The sequence below is a fragment of the Anopheles arabiensis genome, chromosome 3, assembly GCF_016920715.1.
Source record: "Anopheles arabiensis isolate DONGOLA chromosome 3, AaraD3, whole genome shotgun sequence".
Taxonomy (NCBI): Eukaryota; Metazoa; Arthropoda; class Insecta; order Diptera; family Culicidae; genus Anopheles; species Anopheles arabiensis.
This window is the reverse complement of record NC_053518.1, coordinates 78770219-78793935: the sequence shown is the minus strand read 5'-3', so window position 1 is coordinate 78793935 and position 23717 is coordinate 78770219. Positions and strand designations below refer to the sequence as shown.

Here is a 23717-nt window from a genome sequence, read left to right as displayed (position 1 = left end):
ACCATACCACGACTGTCACACGAGGCCGGCTCAAGCCAAGATGGCGCACAGGGAGCAAAAAGTGCGGCCACGAACCAACCCGTCCCTTATTTACCTTGAGTTTGCTAAAACATGTCGGCAAACGCCGCCGATGAGGAGAAGAAATTAACAAAAATGGTACGTGTTATCGTGGCGTTTCCGTCCCGGGCTGTGGCGCAAACGGTAGCGAACCGCGCCGCCGATCGTTTGCAGCCATTTTCCGGCCCATCCGTCCAGGCGAGGGAAAATGGTAGTGCATCACAGTTTCGGTGCTTTTCCGGATTTGTTCCGTTTCGTGTACAACTTTTCCGCCGCTCCCAACGCATCAAACTCTCGATCTGTTCTCGCCCTGTCTCGCTCTCGCGCCCGTGCAGTCGCGTCGCCTGTTCGTGCCTCGGCTGTGCGCTTCTCGTTTTCTCCTAATAGCGTTGTGTGTTTGTTTTCTCGCAATGTGTGTCTCTCCTTGCCTCTCTGTGTGTGGTGTGCTGTTGGTACCTAGTTTGCCGCGTTCATACGAAAGCAAGCGCAGCGCGCGGTATGTGTGGCACTAGAAGTGTGCGTGTGTGTGTGTGGGTAGCGGCAGGAGGAAGGGCAGCGAGAGCGCAACTATTTATTAGCGTGTGTGCATCGAAACACACAGCCACACACACACACACACACGCACACATACACACAAGCTCACGCGACGGGAGGTACACAGAGGCTGTAAAATAGTGGTGAACCGTTGTTTTTCCATCTGGAGAAAACGGGGGATGAACAACGAGCGGTTGAGTGGCAAGTGTTTCCGTGTCACAGTGTTTTACGCTGCCAGGCCGATGATGGCGACGATGGTGATGGTTGCACATTCCTCCTCCCCCAAAAAAACACTTGCAAATGCATCGCAAACCGCTCGGTTGTGTATGGCGACGGGGTGTATGCGTTCCGAATGTATGTCAAATTGGCTTTCAGATGTGCCCACTTTTCCAGCCGGTCGGTGTCCCGGCGAGGGGAGCACTGTGACACCCCTGTGACTGTGTGTGTGTGTATGATTAAGTAATCGACCGGATCGGCCAAACTACATATTGCTCCATCCATCCATACTGGAACTTGGAATTTGGTCTCATTCGGTCATTTTCTATTTTTAGGAAAAGTTTTAGTGGCTAACTTCCGCTTTTTCCATGGTTTGCTACGATCATGGACGATGTATTGATGAGATTTTCTTTTTCCTTTAATTTTATCTTATTCCTGCAATCGCAACGTATCGCTTCGGTTGCGGTCCGCGATTAGCCAGAAGAACGTGAGGACGACAAGGGCACCGTGAAGTCGCCGGCGGCACCTGTGGACGGTGGTGCCAACAAAGCCGATAGCACTGGATCTGCCGCCGCCGCAGCCGCTGATAAGAAACCGCCATCGACCGAGCCGGCCGGTGGTGATACAAAAGCGCCACCCAAGAAAGCGGACGAGAAGAGTGGTAATATTGCTGTTTTAAAGGGACCATATCACAAGGATTTGGTAGGCCATTATTAATTTCCTTGCTCCTTTCCTGCAGGTGAGGAAAAATCGAAACCCGACGGTAAAACCCCGACCACCGACGACGGGGACGCTAGCAAAGCGGACGGTGGCGCACCCGGCCGGGACAATGGCAGCGCAGACAAACCGGCACCGCCGACAAAGGCCGCGCCGGAACCGGCGGACGCCAAGGGCAAGAATGGTCGCAATGGCGCCAAAAAGTCGCCGTCCGATGGCGGTACCGAAGACGGGGCGGGCGGTGGGAAGGAACAGGCCGCGGCCGGCAAAAGCCTCGGCACGATCGCGCTGATCGATGCCAACATTACCAAGGCAAAGGTGGACGACCTGCAGACGCTGCACACGATACTGTACGAGGGACCGGCCAAGCCGATGGTGCTGCGGCGCAACCTGCGCAAGTTCGACGGGTTCGAGTTCGGCGCGGACTCGGACGCGTACCGGAAGCGCGTGTCGGCCACCGAAAAGCTGGACGTGAAGAAGCTGGGCCAGCTGGCGGAGATACTGGCGCTGGAGAGGAAGGGCAGCAAGGAGGAGCTGGCCGGGCGGATCTGCACCTTCTTGCTGCGGCCGGACGGCGACGAGGAGCTGCCCGACGACGAGATGGGCGAGGAGGAGGAAGAGGAGGAGGATGAGGAGATGAGCGAGGAGGAGGAGGAGGCACCAAAGAAGAAAACGCCGGCAAAGCGTGGCAGTGGTGCGTCGGCTGCAGCACCGGCCGGCCGTGGCAGGGATAACGCCAAGTCGTCCAGCGGCCGTCCGAAGCGATCGACGGCCGGCCGTGGTTACCAAGGTGCGTGTTGGGAGAAGGAGGGGTGGTGACAGTAAATTTACGTTTCTGCCTTGGAGATAAAAACTTTATTCCCTTTTCATAGGTTTCATTTTTTGCGTACTAAACTACACGTATTAGTACTTTTTCATGATTTAACCCATTTAATTTAAACACCAATCAATTAGTGCATGCGGTCAAGGTTTGCTTTCCGTTTTGTATCTCTCTTTTGGTGTAGCTCAAGTTTTTTGTTTACTTTTACTCTTCCGTTTTCTGCCTTAATAATCACTCTAGACAATTCCTTATACGTAGATTACTCCTCCTCAGAGGAGGAAGAGGAGGAAACCGTCAAGGTGGGCCGCGGCCGTCGTGCCCGTCGAGGATCGGACAGTGGATCGGATGTAAGTGTTGTGTGGTGTGCGGTCGAAAAAGCTCGTTAAAAAAAATGCTAATGTCCCTTTGGCGGGTTTGCGCGGCTCTGTTATTTCAGTATAATCCCTCGGCCGGGTCAGATTCCGATGCGGGCAAGCGAAGATCGTCCCGCGCACCGACGCGCGGCAGTCGAACCTCGGCACGGAACGTACGCAAGCGGTACAGCGACGACGAATCGGAGGAAAGTCAAAGCGACGACGATTTCAGCGAGGTACAAAACCCGCTTAACCCCGGGGTGTGCTTTTCGATCTATTAATAATCGAACCTTAATCTTTTCATAATCGAAACGAAGGATGATCGACGAAAAAAGAAGACCACACCGGCACGTGGCCGCGGCCGTCCCAGTGCTGCTGCCGTCGCCGCCCGACAGTCTCAGCGGGGCCGGGGCCGCAAGCGAAAAGCAGAAACTGAAAGCGATGAGGAAGAGTCGGAAGAGGAGGAGGAAGAGGTCGACAGTGAGGACAGTGATCGGCCGAAGCGGAAATCGGTTGCGAAGGCGGGTGGCCGCGCGGCAGCTGCCGTAGCCAACAATAAGAGCAAGAATGCGAGTGCGGCGGCAAAGGGTGGTAAGACAACCGTTTTCTTCCTCACTTCATTATTTTGTGTCCGGATTTAGTGATGGGTAACGTTGGCAATAATCTGGAGTCGACTCCGATCCGACCCCGAATTTTCGAAATCGATTCCGGAAGGTAGGCCCAGCATTATCCGGCAGTTCCTTATTTGTCCGGAATCGTCTAGAGTCATCCGGAGTCGTCCGGAATCGGTTGGAGTCCTTTTTTTCGAAGGCTGACTCTTGTTGACTCTTGCCGACTCCCAACGACTCCGATCCCAAACGATTCCGTCCGACTCTGGGCGATTCCGGACAATTCCGAACGACTCCTGGCGACTTCGGAAAGCTCCGAACGACTCCGGACGACTTCGAATCCGATCGACTCCGGACGACTCCTGGCGACTTCGGAAGACTCCGAACGACTCGGGACAACTCCGAACTACTCTAGGTGACTCCAGACGACTCCGGACGACTCCGGACGACTCTGATTCCGATCGACTCTGACTCCGATCGACTCCGGGTCACTCCGGACGACTCCTGGCGATTTCGGAAGACTCCGAACGACTCGGGACAACTCCGAACGACTCCAAGCGACTCCGGACGACTCCAAACGACTACGGACAACTCCGGACAACTCCGGACGACTCCGAACGACTTCTGACGACTCCGGACGACTTCGAACGACATCAAACGACTTCGGGTGACTCCGATCATCTCCGGCCGACTTCGAATGACTCCGACTCCGGGTTACTCCGGGTGACTCCAGACGACTCCGGACGACTCCGGACGACTCCGGACGACTCCGACTCCGGGCAGAACTAGTGACTCGGATTTCGCCGAAGTCTTAATCGGACTAACAATAGCACATCACCAGCACGGATCGTTTCTAGAAAGTTTGCGAATGTTTCTTTCACTCTTTCCCGTACAGGACGAGGACAGCCGAAACGGGCGGCAGCAGTAAGCAGCGCCAAGAAGTCGCGACGGGGCCGTGGACGCAGCTCGTCCGGCGAAGAGGATGAGGAAGAGGACGAGGAGGAGGAGGAGGAGGAGGACGATGAGGAGCCTGAGATGGATGACAACGAATCGGAGGACGAGAAGCCATTAGTCAAGAAGGCCAAGCAGGAAAAGGAATCCGATACGGCTGCACCACCGAGCGTAAGTGTTGCCTTTTTGGGTATTTGCGGGTCTTTTGGAGGCACTATTTTAACTCTTGCACACGTTTTCACATGCGCAGGAGGATGATATCAAAGAATACCTGAAAGAGATCCTGGAGGAAGCGAACCTGGAAGAGATCACGATGAAAACCGTGTGCAAGAAGGTGTACGCCAAGTATCCGGAGCACGATCTGTCGCATAAAAAGGATTTCATCAAGGCAACAGTCAAATCTGTAAGTGTCGTGCGATCACGTGGAAAGTATTGATCAATTAATTTGATAAAATTAAACCATTTTGTCCGTTTTTTTTTGTAGCTTATATCGACGTAAAGACTTCAGGCGCCGCACACAGTTTGGGGACGTGCGCACACACACACATACGTCGTATGTTTTTTCTTCTTTAAATGGTTATCATAACAAAACGACATCCGGAGATATGATGCAGATTGCATCTAGTAGAAGGTTGGGAAGGTGAAACGCAAGAGAAAAGTTGCCCCGAGCGGTTTGTTCCTTTCTTCTGCAAACATGCGGAAAAGGAAGAAACGTGCACAGGGAAAGATTTACGTAGGAATGGCATGTACAGGGGATGACCGATTCATACGATTATATGAGCAAGAGGCAGCAGCAGCAGCAGCAGCATATTGTCGTTTAGATATATATACATAAATGAAAAACAGATTAAAGAAACAAGAGAAAAACACAAGATACAAAATATTATCTAGAGCAAAAGGAGGGACACAAACAAAAACAAATACAACTCTATTTAGGGACACTGCAGCACGGGCACACACACCCACATAGCGAGGGAGAGTAGAGGGTGAAATGAACAAGAGAGCAGTGGGGCGTGCGTGTGTGTGCGATGTTGAATGTAGCTTAGCGAGTATTCGAGTAATAGGTGGAGTGGAAGAGAAATGAATTATGGTTTGAAAAGCATACACACTACACAAAACATTTGACGGGATAAAGGAATTAGTCGAGGAAAAATAACCTGCATCCGGAAGGATGATCGCGGGTGGTCCCTTCTATTAATGCACACGAAACAAAACATACACACTTTCACACAGAAATGGACACACGTATTGATTGAGTGACGATTAATTATTATGCAGATTTACTATATATGACACAGAGTAGAAACAGGTAAAGCGGAAAAAGCAAACGGAAGGGAGCGGAGAGCGCAACATCAATTAGGTAGCCTTTTTCTATAGCCGGCAGAGTAGTTTTCGCACTTAAAATACGCAAAAAATGCAAACAGAAAGAGAGAGAGAGAGAGGTCAAATGCATCCGACGAAGGAAGAAGGTGGTTGGTTGTGGTGTGTGTAATGTCCTTGCGTGAGGAAAAAATCAAACGTTTCGGCAAACATAAGAGTTTAATTAAGGGCTTTAAAACAAGAGAGGGCATGTTACGGACTAAGCAGAAAAAGGGAAATACGCTCCCGGGCACACCTCTTCCCCACATTAAACAACCCTTCTTCACACAAAGAAACGAGAGAGATAAAAAAGTACATAGAAGGGACGAAGATGACGGTTTTTTAGATAATGACAAAATTCGAAGCAAAACTTGAGGAATGGGCACATAGTTTTTTTTTATTTTGTATAACCTACACAAACACATACAACACACACCCACATACACACAAAGGCACGCTTCAGTGCATTTGAATTAGAAAACTTCTCCTCTTTGGCCGAGTTGCATTTCCCGAGGGCGACCGACGCAGAGTTGGAAAGTGTGAAAACGCTGTAGGAATGAATTGATTACTGTAATAAATGTAACAACCGTTGAGTAAACGCAATGGCAATGATGTCTTGTCCGTATCTCTCGTTACAAGTAGCACAATTTGCGGATATTTGTGTCTGTTCGGATCTTCACGATGCGGCGGCAGATCTTGGAGAGGATGGCAGAATACAGACAAAACACGTATCGTCTCTTCATCGACTTCAAAGCTGCATATGATAGCATAATCAGGGTAAAACTGTACGGCGCTATGAGCTCTTTTGAATTCCGGAAAAACTGAAAAAAGCTATATAGAATGACTATGACCAACGTCACTTGCCAGGTGAAAGTGGATGGAAAACTCTCAGGGTCTTTTTGATACCAACAAAGGTCTATTCAACTTGGCGCTAGAGAGGGTCATCCGGGACTCGAGGGTGGAGACTACCGGAACCATCTTCTATAAGTCAAACAAGTTCCTGACATACGCTGATGATATAGACATCATTGGTCTGCGGCTCTCCTATGTAGCAGAAGCCTACCAAGGGATCGAGCAGGCGGCAGAGAGCCTCGGATTGCAGATAAACGAGGCAAAGACCAAACTGATGGTGTGAACCTCAGCCAATAACTAATCCAAACCTACGTAGACGTCACGTACAGATAGGTGAACGCACGTTTGAAGTCGTCCCAGAATTAACCTATCTCGGGTCCAAGTTCAGCAACGACAATAGTTGCGCGCAAGGATGTTGGCTGTTGGAGAAATCAGAGATATCACCTCAAAGAATCTGTCACGACAGACGAAGCTGGGACTATAAAGTACCTATATAGTACCGGTTATCACATACGCCTCTGAGATATGGATACGGTCTAAATCTGCGAAAAATCCTCTAAGCCGCTAGAGCTTAGTTCGGGAGGATGATGCTCATAAGGACTCTTGGCTCCGTATGCGTGGAAAGACAATGGAGGAGCCTTTACAGCAACGATCTGTACGAGAAGTACGGCGACCTTACCGTCGTGCAGCGTATCGAAAGGATACGGAGCGGAAACGGACGACCTGGCCCGTAAAGGTTTTAGGCCGTCGACAAGGGCAGAGAAGGCGTGGTAGGCCCAACTGCAACTAGAGCTCAGAAGGGTTTGATCCAAACGAAAGGAAGTGTCACGATTTCAAAGCAAACTTTCAAAAGCTGTTCTTAACTGAAGTCCCTTGATGTTCTCGATGCGTTAAGTACGATGTTAAATGTTTGCCTCGTGTTATTATTTTAATGAAGTTTGAATTGAGTACCGTTGAGCATCATCCTCGATTCTCAGATTTAAACCTCTCTTCGTATGCTAAAAGCAGTCCCTATACGGATGGAATATAAGAGCTGTGAAGGTTAAATAAGAACTGTGCATCTACCGCCTCAACGAAAGGCAGAGTAAATTTCAAATTTGAAGTAATCGGTCAACTGGACTAAACGCCGCTTGTCAACAATTGAGCAAAAAATGAATGCGTTTCTTCCGTGACAAAATGCCCATGAACACCATTTAAAGTACATTTACATCCTGCAAATAAATGGTGTAATGTTTACGCCTTTCTTACAAACCCTCTTCAAAAGCTGAACATTTTCAACGGCCAACGACGCATTCAGCGCTTTCCGCAGCACCCAAAACGTCAAACGTCACACGGTGCGCTGAACAGTGTGTGCCCCCGACTGTCAGCCTGTTGTAGCCGTGCAGGACGGGACGCCGCGTTTGCTACCTGGGACCGGCTGTGTACCGTCCCGTTGGCCGACCGACACCCAGCACGCAGCGATTTGACGTTTGATCTCGTGCGAAAGAGGACGTGTGTGCGCTCTTGTGTGATGTGCGGAAAAAGCTTTCCAACCGTGCCTAGTAGCATCATAGATCCTTTTTCTTTAGTTTTATAATTTTTGGTCGCCACATTTTGGGGGAAACCGGGAGGAGAGCGTGCAATAAAGCGTGAACGAAAGAGCGAGAGACAGAGAGGGAAGGAGAGAAGAACACACACACAGAAACTGCGTGCGGGGGTGTGCTGTTAAATTGAAGCAAAGCAAAGGCCCCACCGAAACCCGAACGGTGGTGGGCACGTACTTGCGCGTGCCTGTGTGTGTGTATGTATGTGAGTGTTTGTGTGTGCGTGCACGCCGGACCCGTTCTGGCCAAGTTGATGCCCACTTCTGTTTCCCCCGCCCCCACCACTCCCCAATCCCACTAATGCTGGCTTGTGTGTTGGTGGAAAAATCGCGTGATGATGAGCGCCGCCGTACCAAATTGGTGTCTGGATTTTTGGAAAATAGCAACCTAGCCGTGCAGCCGTGATTGTGCGTTAACCACCCTCCCACCCATACTCCAACCCTCATCACCCCGCTACGCGAAGAGAGCGAAGAAAAGGAAGAAGAATAATTTCCGTGGAGGAAAAGGAAATTTGACGGAGCAAGCAATAATAGCAAATCCAGCAATCCAGCTTTGGAAAGAGTGAACGAGACAGACAGAAAGTGTCATTGTGTGTGTGTTTGCGCGTAAGCAAGCGGTCAAGAACAGAACAGAACGAACTGCTTATCCCGGGGCATAGAAGAAAAAAAGGCATGTTGGTGAAGATATGAAGCGTGTGTTGTTTGTTGAGTAAAGTTAAAAGATTACAGAGCGAATTCAGCGAATCGTTCTTACCAGCGAAGAAGCAACGGCATCAGTTCCCACCGGTAGTTAGGAAAAGTGCCAGCGAAACAAGTACCGCAAACGTACCTAAACGCACACACGCACACACGCATCCACGCAGAAGGAGAAGCTACGGGGCTGCAAACCGACGCAACGCAACGCCAGTCAAACTAATACACTCACACACACTCGTACGCATACGCGGCCGGGGTGAAGCATTTGTGTTGGAAGCTTCGCTGGATGCTGGATAGCTTGGTCGGAAAGGGGTCCAGTACAACTGTGTAGAGGTGGAGCAGCAGCAAGGAGCGACGAACGGGCAACGGCATTGCAAGAGGAAGCAGGACCTTCTCCGCACACGCACACCGCGTCGTCATACTCTCTCTCTCTCGCTCGCTCTCCCCTCACCTGCGTCACGGCAGCTCCTTTGTGGTGTGCAGTAGGCAGTAGGCGGCAGCAGCAGCAATAGCAGAAGCAGAAGAAGACCGTCGTCGTCGTAGTCGCGTCGAGGCGTTCTTGTGTGTGAAGCGCGCACGCGAGGTTCCAGTGCAGTCGTCGTCCCTGCCCGGGGTTGCTTCGTAGTGTATTGTGCGCTCCAACTGGGTTGTCCCGCTGCCGTCGACTTCCCGGCCCCCGGACAGCAGGAGCAGCGGTGTGACGGAGAGCGCGTTTTTACTTTATCGGTTCATTTCTTTTAATAATGAGTGATTATTCCAACCAGAACTCGCAAAATTTTAGTCAATCGTCAGCATTTGCAGCCGCTTTACAGAGAGCCAAACAAGTGAGTAGCCATGTGTGTGTGTGTGTGTGTGGTGATGGAAAAGAAAGTGTAGTTTTGATGGTGGGAAGGATTAACAAAAAAAAAAGGAAAACGACACTAAAACGCACAGGTGACGCCCGGCCGAAAGATGGGGCTCCGGTGGTGCGCGCGTGGGAACCACACATTCGGGGGGGAAAAAATGGGAAAATGTCCCAAGTGTTGTACACTGTTATTTCGATGTGTTAATGGGTAGTGGCACAGCCAGTATTAATCACCCCCGGTAGTAAGATAGCGTAAGAGATCATGTATCACGTTTGAACAAATTGATCGAACGCCGCGCATCCTTTTTGCTCTTTTGAAGAAACCCTTTTCTTTTTTTTCGCATGCACACCCCGGGTTTCACACACCCCGTCTGAAAATGGCGGCTACAGCGAACGTACGCACACAGTCATCGCAACGCGCGCACCGCTTTTGCGCGCGCCCGTGTGTGTGTGTGCATGCACTGCTGCTGCTGCTGTGCGTTTCGACCCTTGTTCCGTTGGTGTGCGTGCGCGAACCCAGTACGCTTCAAGCTCTCGGTGTGTGTGAGTCGTGTGCCTAGTGGTGTGGTGGCGGTGGCTGCTGTGGTTGTTGCCGCTGTTAGTGGATATTCTTCTTTTGCAAGCCGGGTGGGTAAGCAGCAGCAACGAAGCCGCTTGGGGTGTCTGTGGTGAGGGCGCACGGTAGGTGGAAGGTGGAAAAATCGATAAAAGAACAGCTTTTCCCTACCCAATCCCCGTCCCACCGTCGTACATGAGGAAGGGAGAAAAGTGTGCCGTTTCTTTCCTACGCACACGCGTCAATCGCTCTTTACTCCACTCTCTGTCTCTCTCTTTTTGCACCGACGGGTATGTGTGTGTGTGTGTGGTTTTTCATCATCCGGCAAGGAGAAAGCCGAGGGGGCACATGAAAATCGCACACACATCCACGTACGATGTTGTTCCGGTTTTTCCGACCTTTTCCTCGTTTTTGCTCATGTACAGTTTCACAGCTTTTCGCGAACCAACATACTAACGATATATATCGAAAAAGGCTGCAAATCTTTTGTAAATAGATCATTTTCATTCGATGCGCTAAAAAAAGTAGAATAAAAATTGGTGGATAAGTGGGGATTTTCCCTTCAGTGTGTGTTTGCGTGTGAGTGGAATGGTTTTGTAGTATTGGTAGAATAAAAAATAGCCCGTTTTTTTGTAAGTACGAGTGCACACCCCTCGATCGCGCCCGGATGTGTGGTTGGCGCAGTGTGTATAACCGCAAGAGAACACAAGAAGTCCTTTAAAAAATCCCCGGGCCACATGGCTTGAGAGAGGAGGGACATGCACACGCCGAAGGGGAGTGCCAAAGGAGTGTGGGGTAAAACAAACGAAACATGTCTTGTGGTGCTTTTAATAATTATTCCCCTTTGGTGGGTATGCTGCAGTAAGCGATGTTTAACATTTTCCTTCCTGTGCACGTGCTCTCGATAAAATGGCACCAAGCGAAATGGTGAAAGCTTGAGGACGGGCAAGGTGGACACACGGCTGTACGGTGTGTATGTGTGCGTGCGTGTGTGTATTGGGTGACATTTTCCCGGTGAATTTGTACGCCCTTATTTGGCAGACGTGCAAGCGTGATAATCCCCCCCCCCCCCCCGGCACACTCTGTCACGTGCGTATCGCACTCCGTTTTGTTTTTCCTCTTTTGTGTCCGTTTTATTGAAGATGTGTTTAAATGTTTCTTCATTTTCAATGAAACAATTCTACTACACCAGTGCGCTGGCCTTTTTATCTTATATCACTGTGCCCGCCCGCCGCCCTCCTGTCACTAGGGGGTGGTGGTGGTGCAACTGCCGCTGGGTTTCCGTTTGTAGCAGTGTGTTAGTGGTCTCGCCGAGGGAAACAATTCCCCCCCGGTTTGTCTAGCAGTCTGACGCGTCTGTCATTTGACGACTGAGAGCACAGACACACACATGCACATGCTCATCGGCCTGTGTTTGTGTGTGTGTGTGATGTGTGATTGCATGTGCGAAAGGTGGGAAAACGGCGCGCCGTCGCCGTTGGTGGTTTTAATGCTGCCCGAAATTAGCATATCTTCTATAAACGAGAGCGAGAAAGAGAGAGAGAGAACGTGTGCCCAAAGGGAGAGATAGGGAGCACGGCAGATGGGTACGATTGATGTCGCGCCAGCAGAAGGGCGTTAATTGCTATTTTATACCGGCAAACCGGGCAAAACTCTCTCACCCTGCTGCTGTGGTGGCCATCAACCCACTACGACGGGGCAAGGTTCCGCTAAAAGGGATTTTTGGATATTTTGGGCAAGTTGTGATAAGAGATTGGACCACAAAAAAGCGCTACGAATTGATTGCAGAACAAAATCAACGGAGAGCATTTGTTTATAATGTTCTGTTTGTTCGTCCGTTTCAGATTGCCGCTAAGATACACCCGGGTGGTCACCAGCAGCAGCAGCAGCCGCACCAACCAGTGAAGAGACCACACGACGATCACGACTCCGGCCCAGAATTGAAAAAGTTCGGTGGACAGTCTGATTACAATAATGCTAGCTCGCCCACTGGCATGAGTCAGGCTGCGATGCAAGCCGCCGCCCAAGCTGCAGCAGTAGCCGCCCGTCTGTCGCAGAACAACAGCAGCAACAACCAGAACAGCTACAACTCCCCGAACGCTCCGCCCGGTGCCGGTGGACCGCAGGACCCGAACCAGCGCGTGCGCGAACTGATCAGCAAGATGGTAAACCACGGCCCCATGGACAACGGCAATCATCCGGGTCAGGGTGGTGGTGGTGGTGGCGGTGGCCGTGGCGGCGGTGGTGGTGGTGGCGGTGGTGGCGGCGGTGGAGGCGGATTCGGCACCTACCAGGAGATGATGATACCCGGCTCGAAAGTCGGGCTGATCATTGGCAAGGGCGGCGAAACGATCAAGCAGCTGCAGGAGAAGACGGGCGCCAAGATGGTGATCATCCAGGACGGGCCGGGGCAGGAGATGGAGAAGCCGCTGCGCATCTCGGGCGACCCGGCGAAGGTCGAGCAGGCGAAGCAGCTGGTGTACGAGCTGATCCAGGAGAAGGACGCGTACTCGCAGCGGCAGAACATGAACGGGGGCGAGCAGGCGGAGGTGTTCGTGCCGAAGGCGGCGGTCGGCGTGGTGATCGGCAAGGGGGGCGAGATGATCAAGAAGATTCAGGGCGAGTCGGGCTGCAAGCTGCAGTTCATACAGGGGCGCGGGGACGGTGCCGGCGATCGGCGCTGCATCGTGCAGGGCTCGAAGGCGCAGGTCGAGGAGGGCAAGCGCATGGTGGAGGACCTGATCGATAGCGTGCTGCGCCGGGAGCAGCAGGGCGGCGGTGGCGGTGGCCGCGGTGGAGGTGGAGGCGGAGGCGGTGGCGACGGTGGTGGCCACGGGCGGGGTGGCATGGGCGGCAATCCGAACCAGGATAACAACTACAACAACTACAACGGCCCGCAGGTGACGCGGCTGGAGTACACGTTCACCGTGCCCGTGTCGAAATGCGGTGTAAGTAGAAGAAGAAGTTGTGGGTGGGGAAGGACATTGTGGCGCCATGAAAGCAGCGTTCTAACCTTTATGGATGTGTGGCCTTTGTGTGATTGTAGATCATTATCGGACGCGGTGGTGATACGATCAAGCAGATCAACCAGCAGTCCGGCGCGCACACGGAGATGGACCGCAAGGCGTCGCTGAACCAGACGACGGAGAAAACGTTCACGTGCAAGGGCGAGCAGCACCAGGTGGACGAGGCGAAGCGGTTGATACAGGACAAGATCAACATGGAGATAAACATGGTGTTCGTCGGGTCCTCGTCCGTGCCCGTCAACCAATACCAGAACAATGGCGCTGGTGGTGGTGGCGGTGGCGGCGGCGGAGGCGGTGGAGGTGGTGGCGGAGGCGGCGGCGGCGGTGGCCCTTACCAGCAGGGCGGCTGGGGCGGCTACCAGTCGCAGGGTGGCTGGGAGCAGCAGCAATCGGCCCAGGTGAATGCGGTCTCGGTGGCCGCGGCGGCTGCAGCGGCGGCCGCTCAGCAACAGCAGCAGCAGCAGCAACAGCCGCAGGCAGATTACTCGCAACAGTGGATCGAGTATTACAAGTATGTAGAACGGGGAGAGACAACGATGGGGCCCGAAGCGTATCTAACGCTTCTTTGTGTGTGCGTTATTTTAGGCAAATGGGAATGCACCGAGAGGCGGAAATCATTGAACAGCAGGTGAAGGCACGGCAGGCAGCTCAAGGAACGATGGCAGGTAATTTCATTTCCCAATCGATTTCCACCCACCTCCTCATTCCACCCCAGCGATAACATTTGTCACTGAAGGTACTAAGCACAATGTCCTTTAAACCCCTCTGACTAGTTTCAAGTTTCATGAACCTTTCGTTGAGATTCATTCATATGAATCTTCAGCAATGAGTGATACGAATCTCGAATCTAATCTCCAAAGATTCGTTAATTTCGAAGAATTCATGAATCTGTTAAGATCCATAAATCTACAATAATTCATAAATCTCCAAAGATTCATACATCTCCAAGGATTCATAGATCTCCAAGGATTCATGAATCTTTAGATCAATCTTAAGTATGATTTAACAAAATGTCCGCCTTGGGTTCGGGCCTCGCATTGGATCTCTCCCTTTGCAAAACACACTAACCTGCAGCGTAGTACTTGCCAAAAAGGCTCGAAAGCCTGTATAGGCTGCTGGTTGTTACGCCAAGAAGATACAGGATTTCCTTCCTTGACTCCCTCTTACGGGAAATTAACTACGATGGAACGTCATACGATGGAAATTGGACTCTATGGTACTCTTTTGAGACAAATTCGAAATTCCTATTGGATTTGTACAACTAGGGTGCTTTGGAGTTCAATTCCCATTACTTTTATTTCATTTCACGTTAGAAGGAGTCAATAGAGTGTCCCACAGCTATGAGACCTCCTGGAAGACCCTGTAATAAGAAGCTCAAGCTCTATGTATCTTCGGAGATTCATGAGCCCCTAGAAATTCGTGAATCTTTTGCGATTATGAATCTTTTGAGATTCATCAATCTTTCGAGAATTTTGAATCTTGAATTCACTCAGATTTATGAATCTGAATCAGATTTACCCAACACCACCACTGATACACGATGCTACTAAGCAAGGTTATATGTATTAACGAGACTTTGTTTACCAATTTCTTCTCTTCTCTATCTGATCGTTGGCAACAATATTATTACCTTATATTTTGTTCACTTTGTCAACTTTTCCTTTGCTTCTTTTGGTTTTGTATTGTTTTGAAATCACTTCTTCAATTCTTGGTTTATTGTGCATTGCTTCTTTGGTGTTTTTTGTCATACTTTTTAAATTATGTTTTGCGCGATTACTGTGCGCGTGTTACATTTTTCCGTTGTGCCCCTGTAATGTTCCAATTCCCTTGTATCATTTCCCTTATTTAACCCCATCCTCCTCCCTTTCCTGATTTTATTTATCGTATATTATGTTGTAAAACAAAAAAGCTAATCAAACTGTGCAAGGTCAAACAGTGATGGCAGCCGCGGGAGCCGGTGCACCTCAGCAACAGGCGCAGCCGCAGCAGCAGCAGCAGGTCGGCGGCCAGGCGGACTACAGTGCCGAGTGGGCCGAGTACTACAGGCGGATCGGCAAGATCGAGGAAGCGGAAGCGATCGAGAAGCAGATTGCGGCCAACAAGGTAATGTTTTCTAATTGTTGAACGAAACACGAACTCTCCCTGCCGCTCCTTTGTGTGTCTATCAAGTTTTCCCAAAACAAACAACAACAAAAAAATCATTCGCACCTCTCATCAACTCACATTCCACAAACTCTCAATTATTGCCGATCGTGAGAATGAGTCGTCTCTTTTCTTCTCACCCACCGTCTTGCGTGAACGTTTTTAAGACTGATTCTTTCAAGAGGACGCGCTTTATTAATGGCTTCTTTTTTTGAATTTATTTTTCTTCTGTTTCACGTCTCTGATCGCCGCGCACCCTTTCCTTCCCCTTCTGTTCTATTCGATGAATCTATTTTTTTCTTTTTTTCGGTTTGCAAAATCAATTTTCTATATATTTTTCATTCTCGAATCACCGTTTGTTTTCATTTTCCTCTTCACTTCATCTCCCGCCCTTTTTTCATTTTATGTTAATGTTCCCCCAAATCGTCCACCTAATTGCTCCCCCCCCCCTCCCTAACACCCTCCCCTCGCACCATTTCCTTCTCTCTCTTCCTCACGGCAATTTGCTACGCGCGATGCCGACATCTTCAAATTGCAATGCGACACCACCACTAATTAGGTCTTGCAAGCACAGGCCGTTGCGGCAGCGGCAGCAGCAGCGGCGGCCGGCGGTGCCAACCAGCCAGGCGGTCCGGTTGGTGCCGGTGGCGGACCGTACGGCGGCGGGGGCGGCCCCGGAGCCGGTGGCCCACAGCAGCCCGGACCGGGCGGCTACGGAGGCCAGCAGTACCAGCAGTACTACGGTGGCGGCGGGGGCGGAGGTGGGGGAGGGGGCGGCGGCGGCGGTGGTGGCGGTGGACAACCGGGATACGCCGGTTATCCGTACGGCGGTGGCTATCCGGGTCCGGGCGGTGCTCCGAACCAATCGAATGCATCCAATCAGGACAAGAATTAGAGAGGATGCGCTTGTGTACGTGTGTGTGTGTGCGCGCTGTTAAGTAGGCAAAGGAAAGGAGGAAGCAATGCGAGATTGTGTAATTCGCCGCACTTGTTGCCCCCCAACGCTCGACAACCGATACAACCACCCACCAGCCAGCCAGCCAGCCAGCCCAAGCCCCCCATTCTTCCATATACACTCCTCTGTACATTACCATGCGATCTCTACACCACCACACACCCAACTACGAAAGACAAAGAGAGGATCCACACGCGACGGACGGACGGAGTATGCCAGTATGGCCGACAGCAGCAGCAGCCGCCGCAGCAATTTCGGCATTTATATGGGAGTACGGTGTTATCGTGTTTGAAGAATCGGGTAAGTTTTTCTCCTCACCACACCCTTCACAACCCCCAAAGAGAGAGAGAAAGAGAGAGGGAGATACGAAAGGACAAGCGCGGCTTGTGCAAAACCTTCTCCAGGCCAAGCACACACCCCGTTGTCGGTTTTCGCATTCTTTTCTCCTCTTTTACACCACCACTCCATTCCTATTTGTGCTCATCCCTTTGTTGGTTTTATTAGTCGATTCCTTTTCGATATTCCTTTTCTTTTCTGTTATTATTTTCTAAACATTATTTCTCTCTCCCCATGTTTGTGTTTTACGGTGCACAAAGACGCAGTATACTCTTTCACTACAAAATATCGTGTTACTTGCTAAACCATCGATACACACACATCATATGTCGCCTGTTTTGCTGTTTCATCAGCGTGTGTTTTACATCATGTACACATCTCATTGTTCTTTTGTTGTGTAGCAATCATTTAAAATGTTTGTTCTTTTCGTCTATCTGGTACGAACGTTAGCAAATGTGCTGCTGGCAAATGATTCCTGTTTCATGAACTATGTACACTTGTCCATATGGTGTTTCTTTTTGACATTTTTTAAAATTGTTTGGGAGATCTTTCTTAGCTAAAGTTTAGTGCACAGTTCGACGAACTTCGCAACACAGCTAGCGAACACACATCAGTGTTAAATGCAGGTTTAAAATTTTGGGTGCATTCTTACATATTACTGCTAATTACTTAAACCAAAATACAATACAGCTCACGAAAAGGTAACATTTAGTATCAAATCCTATATGATTTTATGATGATGAATCTCTCTATATTCGATTAACAATTCCACACGTGGTGGTAGCGGACCGATTATTCCAATTGGGTGTGTTAAACAATATTGTGTCATGTATTATGTGTCTCTAACCCTATGCTCTCTGTGACTCATTGCAGAAGTGAGGCATTTAGCATCCTGCCCTTCACCACCACTATATGATGCTCTTCATTGATATTAGTGAATGATTTTTTAAGGCGTAGTATTGTGATATTCACACCACGGTAAATTAATGATGTATACCTTTTTCCTTTTATGCGCGAAATATGTGTCCACCCCTTTTTATCTAAATGACTAATTAACCATTTATTATACATATAATATTTACATACTTCGGTGTCGCCCAAAAACCAACCACCATTGCCTTTTTTATTATATTATATACATTTCTATTCGTATATACATATATCTATGGTTCTATAAATGCGTATTATATATTTCGTATTACATATATATATATTTATATGGTTTGCCAATTTATAATGAATTGATTATTCGATTTATATATACATCGTTTTTCTTGTTGTTCTTAGACTGTTTAAGAATGAAAGTACTAACCTGTTTAACCGGTACCGATACATCCATAAAATGCATTTATATTTATTACTTTTATGAAATATGGGGTATAATATATAATATTGATCAAATTTTGACTGCTATCAAACTCTATATACATGCTATTTATATGAAATATGCGTTCCAATTTGTATGTACCCATTATTTATTTACGCCTGTACACATGAGCATTGATTGACTGATTTGATTGAATATGAAATGTTTTGATAATATTTTACAATATTGATATTGAATACCGTGCTATTATATTTATATGTAATATATAAATTTTTTATAATATTATAACAATAGTATTTAAAAACTTCTACAATTTTTGCACCCGTAGAAATGCAAGCATATTTATATTTATATTTATTTGGCAATTTAACTAAATTAGATTTACGAACCATTCTCGCATATATATATATTCTCATATCGAACCCATTAGAACTGATTTATTTCACATTAGGTGGTGGCTATTTAGCGGGATGAAGTGAGTTGTCCTATATTTTTTTAATAGATGTATCTGTTGATCGCAATTTAAGTTCACCGATCACAGATGAGTATGATGATGATGATGATGATGATATTGTGCTACAAAATGCTTTAGATATAATACATTTCATCGACGATTTTTTATAGCATTGTTTTATATGAATGATTTACCCCACAATACCTTTTACTAAGTATAAATGTGCAATATATATTTAAATCAAATTGATCGTAGATGCATTTTTATTGTAATGTTTTCACATTTGCACCGATTTATTACCACATGTGATGCTAATGTAGTTTATACTACGAATAATTATTAAATGTCATACTGTTACCACCACCAAACAAACACCAAACATTTTACTACCAATCAAATTGCTACATACTTGAACTCATATATATTATATGTTAGTTTATATAATTGACTTACCTAGCGATCTTAATTAGCGCATTAGTTGCCGCTGATACCCCGCTGCTATTTTAGGATAATGATTACGAATTACGAACCTACATTTGAAATTATTTACTTTTTTACCCTTTATTTTATCATATTATCCTTTCCTTTTGCATTTAAAATTTCATTATTATTCGCTTATATATACCAGTTTTTTTGATGATCGTTTATGACATTTCTTCTCATATTCATTCTTTCAGCGCAAAACGAAACGCATTTGCTGTGTTGGACTAAATATTTACGTTGTGTTTCGTTGTTTTTGAAGGGGTACGATTGTGAGATTTGATTTTATCAACTTTTTTGTTCTGTAATTTACATGTACTTTCCTTTTTTTCTTTTAATGATTTTACCTTAACACCGTATACAATTGATACACAGATTTGAGACGACGTCTTAGTTATTGGTTTGAATAAATTTTACTTTCATCGGTTGATTTATACCATTTTGTCCAATTCTCTCCACCCCGTTAGTGGCGATCTTCTCACTACCTTTCTCGCGCGTTCTTCTACTTGCTAACAATATCCTTCCTCTTGTCTTGTCTTTGTTCGCCGTTCGCCACAACCCCCTCTACCAAACAACAAACCCCCCCCCTCCCCCATGCACTTCTTCTCTCACCACCGTTTATATGAAAATATCCGTTTTTTTCTTTTTCTCTTTTCGAAACATTTATTGCAGCTCCTATAAAAACAAATCTAGCTCTACTACTAGCTCCTTCATTCTACAAGCGTGTGCCGTGTGAATGTGTGTACAGTTTCTCTCTACTCTCACTCTCTCTCTACCAACAACCACTGTGTGTTGTGCGGACTACTGGCAACGTTTAGTGTGTGTTGTGTGTGTGTGGGAGGAGAGACGCATGGATAACGCTGCGGCTGAGCATTATTACGCATCATATGGAGCGCAACCCAACAGCAGCAACAACAGCAACAAAACACACAACAACAACAAGAGAAATAAAATGAAGTTTGAAGTAATATTATTATGATTAATCCACGATCCACATTTAAATAAAACACACCAACACACTCTCACACAGCATAGTTTTAGGGCTCTTGTACCGGTGAAACGGTAACAGAAGAAACACACGTTTACTTTGTGGTGTAGCGTTAGTAGCAATATAATAATGGAACCGATTAACGGCCAAACATAGCGAGAGAACGCATAACGAAGTAAAGAAAAAAGAAGAAGAGAAAGTAGAAGAAGCAGAAGCAAGGGAGAGCAGTAAACGCACTTATTCAAATAAAATAAAAGAAAAGAAAAAATAATCCTCACTCTTTAACCGGTGCTGTGTGTGCGCGCGCAGGCTCTAGAAGTTCCTGGACCAGCCGCGGAGCCGCCATGTGTGGAGTAAAGAACATACCGTGAGCAATTCATCCACCCTCCCCCAGGGATGGTTGAGCGCGGCCTCTGCGTACGGAAATGCGAACATGTGGTGGCCACGCGCTCCAGCCAGAGGGCCTCTTTTACGCTTTGCCGATCTGTACAGTTCCTGCTTTTGCCAATGTGTGTATGTTTGTGTGTGCAGTTATTGTTCGTAGCATTATTTTTCCTTTGCCTCTGAGTAGCACGTGTAAAGAACTACTATTGTTTCATTATAATAGCTAGCGTGGTATGTCGCCCAGAAAGCGAAATACATTAGGCTCTATCAAACTTAGATAGAATCACACACTCTTCCAATCGGCAGGATACAATAGTGTTGCTGTGCAGTGCAGCGAAAATGTGTGTCGTCGTCGATGTGAATCGAGAGAGGGGGGGAACAGTTCCAACACTTCCGTTACCGGTCCACACGACGAGCGACCCGGTGTGGTGTGTACTCCAGCGTTGCTTTACTCCCAATTGCAAACAAAAGAACTTGTGTTGATGAATCCCGTTCCCAAGTGGATGATCCAAGTAGCACGGGATCATCGTGAACAGCTTTTCTGAGCTTTCGATATCGTACGTTACGCGTTACCGTTACTCCGCGCCGTTAGTAGTGCGTAACGTGTTTTTTACACTTACCGATAGTTGTGTTACTTTCTTTGGAGGGAAACAGAAAAAATCGACATAAAAAAAATCTTTACAACTCCTACGGTGGTGCATGGTGGCAACGAAAAGCAGCTCGAGGGAAAAGTGAAACAAAAAAGAATCATCGCAACACACACGCAATAGTCCGCGAACCACATAACAAAACCTAGATGTAATGTTAACAGAGGACACATACACACGTATAATTAATGAAACAAACAAGCAAGGAAGTAAGTTTATGGTGTTTGTACCGTGTAGTTTTATTTGATGTACTAATGTTCGAAATTTTGTACTCCGGGGAATTGTGTATGATTATAGCGCTGCATTTCCTAAAATTTCTTTATTTAAAGTTCATGTTTTAATTCGCCATTAATAGTTTGCTGCTCTTTTTTATATTCATGGGTTTTGTCGTTATCTTCGAGGCACGAACTCTGTTGCTGAGGCGGACGCCAAATGGGAGGAAGCCATCGAACACACTGGATTTGGTCTGGAGATGATTCCTGTTTCTTATCTTTTTTTTTTTTTAATTTTTCTTCTCTACTGGTTTTATTTCATATTTTATTATAATTCAATTAATATTTTTGTCATCTGAGGATATTTTTATATTAAATAATCGATATATACTTTTAAAACCCATTAAATGCTATTTTTGTATTATGTATTTCTATGCTGTGTACATATTATCTTTATTGCAAATATGAAACTCCAATACTGTCTTCAAATCTCAATATCATCAACCATTTCTAACCAACAAATGAACGAATGTACAACATTTAAGTAAGCTAGCTCAACATTTTCATTATGCATTTATTACATGAACAAATATGCTTCTTCGTACTTCTTCATTCAAACATTTGCTCAATCTTCTTAAAAATGGTATTTGTGGGTAGTATTTGGTGTGATTCGTTCGAAAAGTAATCGATAGCTGAGCTATTTGTTAGTGTTGTTAGTGGCGCTGCAAAGTACATGTATAGTTTATGCGAAATGTTGTTGGTGGTATCCTGCCGCACACTGCTGCTCTTACTACTGCTACTACTGGATCATTTGGTGAGTGTTTACCATTTTAGCGGAGTTCTGTTTTGTCCAGCAAACGCATCGACTCTACAACCAGGAATAAATGTGTGTTTGTGTGTGTGTGGTTTTCTTCAATACAAGTGTTGGTTAATGTTATCGAAATAAAAGTGCAAAAGGGAAATAGTAGATATATATCGAGAAAAAGTGCGTTTTAGTGAGTGAATGAATTGGTATGGTCTAACAAGAAGAACAAATAAACGTTAACAAAATTAAACTTTTGTGTCGGTTTTAATTTACTAAGGAAAAAAATATCTCCCATGATGACCATGAGAATTATCATTCAAGTATGTTTAAGAAAGTGAATAGGCAAGTATATGTGCTAGAAATTCGTTATCCATGAAACGGTTTAAAATACCTGGGCAACCTTAAAACTAAATGCTGAACTATAGATGATGGATATTTTTGTAAATTTCTAAAATCACTTTTCATCACCATTTATTCTCTAAATATCACAATCGTTAAATATTTTACCTGTAAACGCGAACAAAAAACGATCGAGAGTAGCCAAGTAGATCTACAAGCGTTACGCGTAACGCAGCATAGAGCTGAGCATCCTGTATCTGGCAGCACTGCTTTTTGTTTACAAAATACACGCACTGTCACTGCTGTCCGACATTTAGACCAGTTCTGTCATAATGCGTTGCTAGAAAAAAGGAAAAAAATACAAAACTACGCACAGCCACTTGAAAGCGGCAGCATTTTCCCCAAACGACGAGCTATTGTGCCCTTCCAAGATGATTGATTTTGTCGGAATAGTGTTTGCGCTATTGGTCGCCATCGGTGGTATCGTGGGCTACAAGCGTGCCGGTAAGAACGATTCGCTTTCCGTACAGATATGGTCGGAATACATTCTTCCCGTTTTTTCCCTTCTTTTCTATCTCTATCCAGGCTCTACCGCTTCCCTCTATGCCGGGCTCGTGTTCGGAGTGGCCATCGGAGCGGGCGCATGGTGCAATTCGTTACAGCAACCGTTCCCGTACGTACAGTTCGTAGTCCTGTTTCTGCTCATCGTCGTCATGATGATACGGTTCTACAAAACGAGAGCATTTATGCCACCGGGGCTGATACTGTTGCTGTCGCTGTGCGTCCTGGTCTGGACGATCTTCATGTACGGAGACAGCTTCATGTCTGGGTCGAACGAGAAGCCAATACCGGTAAATGGGACGATCAGCGTTGCAACCGATGGCCGTAAGCTGGAGTGACCGAGAGGGCGCTGTGAAGCATCATTCCAGCTGGCATCTGTAGGGAAGGATTGTTGGAATCAAAATGAGACCCCAGTGCATTTGCTGTAGAGTAGTATCTTCCAAAATCATTCATTTTCCTACAAAGCATACTATTCTGATTTGGGCCTCAACGAAAGTCATGATAATGCGCCATGGAGCCGTTTATTGTTATGCACATATTACGCCATTAAGGCGAAACACGTTCTAGACTGTAATTAATGGGAGCCAAATTCTTGAAAGCGGTACAATCGGAATCTCAGGGAACTGATTTTTGTATTCGTGTACGAACAATTGTATATTATATTGCGAACAAAAGTTAAAAGTGTTAGTAGACAGACGGTTATTAGCGTCACGAGCCTAATTTTGCAGTTGACTGCTGAGCAAAGCGCAATGATTTTGGTGCAGTAAAGGCACCGTTTTGATTGAAATATTCTGTAATCGTACAAATAAACTGAAATAAATGTTTAATATCAATGTCGTGTGTTAGAATGTGTTATTTTGCGTTAAAAGTTTAGGAATAATCATTCAAGTGACGAAGTACCATTCAACAATCGAAC

The 23717-nt window shown here is 46.9% G+C and overlaps 3 protein-coding genes across 12 annotated transcripts; all 3 read left to right on the top strand.

The window, feature by feature from the left end:
• The first annotated feature begins 28 nt into the window (after window positions 1-28).
• On the top strand, window positions 29-6224 carry LOC120904178 (protein DEK). 4 transcript variants are annotated; one of them, XM_040313996.1, is made up of 9 exons: window positions 29-156; window positions 1285-1468; window positions 1547-2314; window positions 2585-2691; window positions 2781-2933; window positions 3015-3288; window positions 4201-4427; window positions 4507-4659; window positions 4741-6224. In XM_040313996.1, the coding sequence occupies exons 1-9, from the start codon at window positions 112-114 to the stop codon at window positions 4753-4755; spliced, it is 1926 nt and encodes a 641-aa protein (XP_040169930.1). In that variant the 5' UTR covers window positions 29-111; the 3' UTR covers window positions 4756-6224. The 4 variants fall into 4 exon arrangements, with proteins under 4 accessions (XP_040169930.1, XP_040169932.1, XP_040169931.1 ...); XM_040313998.1 differs by lacking the exon at window positions 29-156 and adding an exon at window positions 249-268; XM_040313997.1 differs by lacking the exon at window positions 29-156 and adding an exon at window positions 829-945 and having other exon boundaries at window positions 2603-2691.
• Window positions 6225-7920: 1696 nt separating this feature from the next.
• LOC120904176 (far upstream element-binding protein 2) lies at window positions 7921-21524 on the top strand. Of its 7 annotated transcripts, none has more exons than XM_040313991.1 (7): window positions 7921-9569; window positions 11990-13093; window positions 13192-13682; window positions 13757-13836; window positions 15081-15274; window positions 15873-16568; window positions 19538-21102. In XM_040313991.1, exons 1-6 carry the CDS (start codon window positions 9489-9491, stop codon window positions 16206-16208), a joined length of 2286 nt encoding a protein of 761 aa, XP_040169925.1. In that variant the 5' UTR covers window positions 7921-9488; the 3' UTR covers window positions 16209-16568; window positions 19538-21102. The 7 variants fall into 7 exon arrangements, with proteins under 7 accessions (XP_040169925.1, XP_040169924.1, XP_040169923.1 ...); XM_040313990.1 differs by lacking the exon at window positions 7921-9569 and adding an exon at window positions 10031-10216 and having other exon boundaries at window positions 15108-15274; XM_040313989.1 differs by lacking the exon at window positions 7921-9569 and adding an exon at window positions 10031-10216 and having other exon boundaries at window positions 15099-15274.
• Window positions 21525-22567: 1043 nt separating this feature from the next.
• On the top strand, window positions 22568-23634 carry LOC120904862 (transmembrane protein 14A-like). Its single transcript, XM_040315284.1, has 2 exons — window positions 22568-22744; window positions 22826-23634. The coding sequence occupies exons 1-2, from the start codon at window positions 22672-22674 to the stop codon at window positions 23137-23139; spliced, it is 387 nt and encodes a 128-aa protein (XP_040171218.1). The 5' UTR covers window positions 22568-22671; the 3' UTR covers window positions 23140-23634.
• The last annotated feature ends 83 nt before the right edge of the window (window positions 23635-23717 follow it).

Excerpts from the sequence above, each read along its gene's own strand:
- LOC120904176 (XM_040313987.1), top strand. The coding sequence starts at position 10,046 with ATGCACTGCTGCTGCTGCTGTGCGTTTCGACCCTTGTTCCGTTGGTGT. Across the intron at positions 10,217-11,989 it reads ATTCTTCTTTTGCAAGCCGG|ATTGCCGCTAAGATACACCC; the intron begins GTGGGTAAGCAG and ends CGTCCGTTTCAG. Across the intron at positions 13,683-13,756 it reads CAGTGGATCGAGTATTACAA|GCAAATGGGAATGCACCGAG; the intron begins GTATGTAGAACG and ends GCGTTATTTTAG.
- LOC120904862 (XM_040315284.1), top strand. The coding sequence starts at position 22,672 with ATGATTGATTTTGTCGGAATAGTGTTTGCGCTATTGGTCGCCATCGGT. Across the intron at positions 22,745-22,825 it reads CGTGGGCTACAAGCGTGCCG|GCTCTACCGCTTCCCTCTAT; the intron begins GTAAGAACGATT and ends ATCTCTATCCAG.
- LOC120904178 (XM_040313995.1), top strand. The coding sequence starts at position 892 with ATGCATCGCAAACCGCTCGGTTGTGTATGGCGACGGGGTGTATGCGTT. Across the intron at positions 946-1,284 it reads GGGGTGTATGCGTTCCGAAT|CCAGAAGAACGTGAGGACGA; the intron begins GTATGTCAAATT and ends GTCCGCGATTAG. Across the intron at positions 2,692-2,780 it reads GATCGGACAGTGGATCGGAT|TATAATCCCTCGGCCGGGTC; the intron begins GTAAGTGTTGTG and ends CTGTTATTTCAG.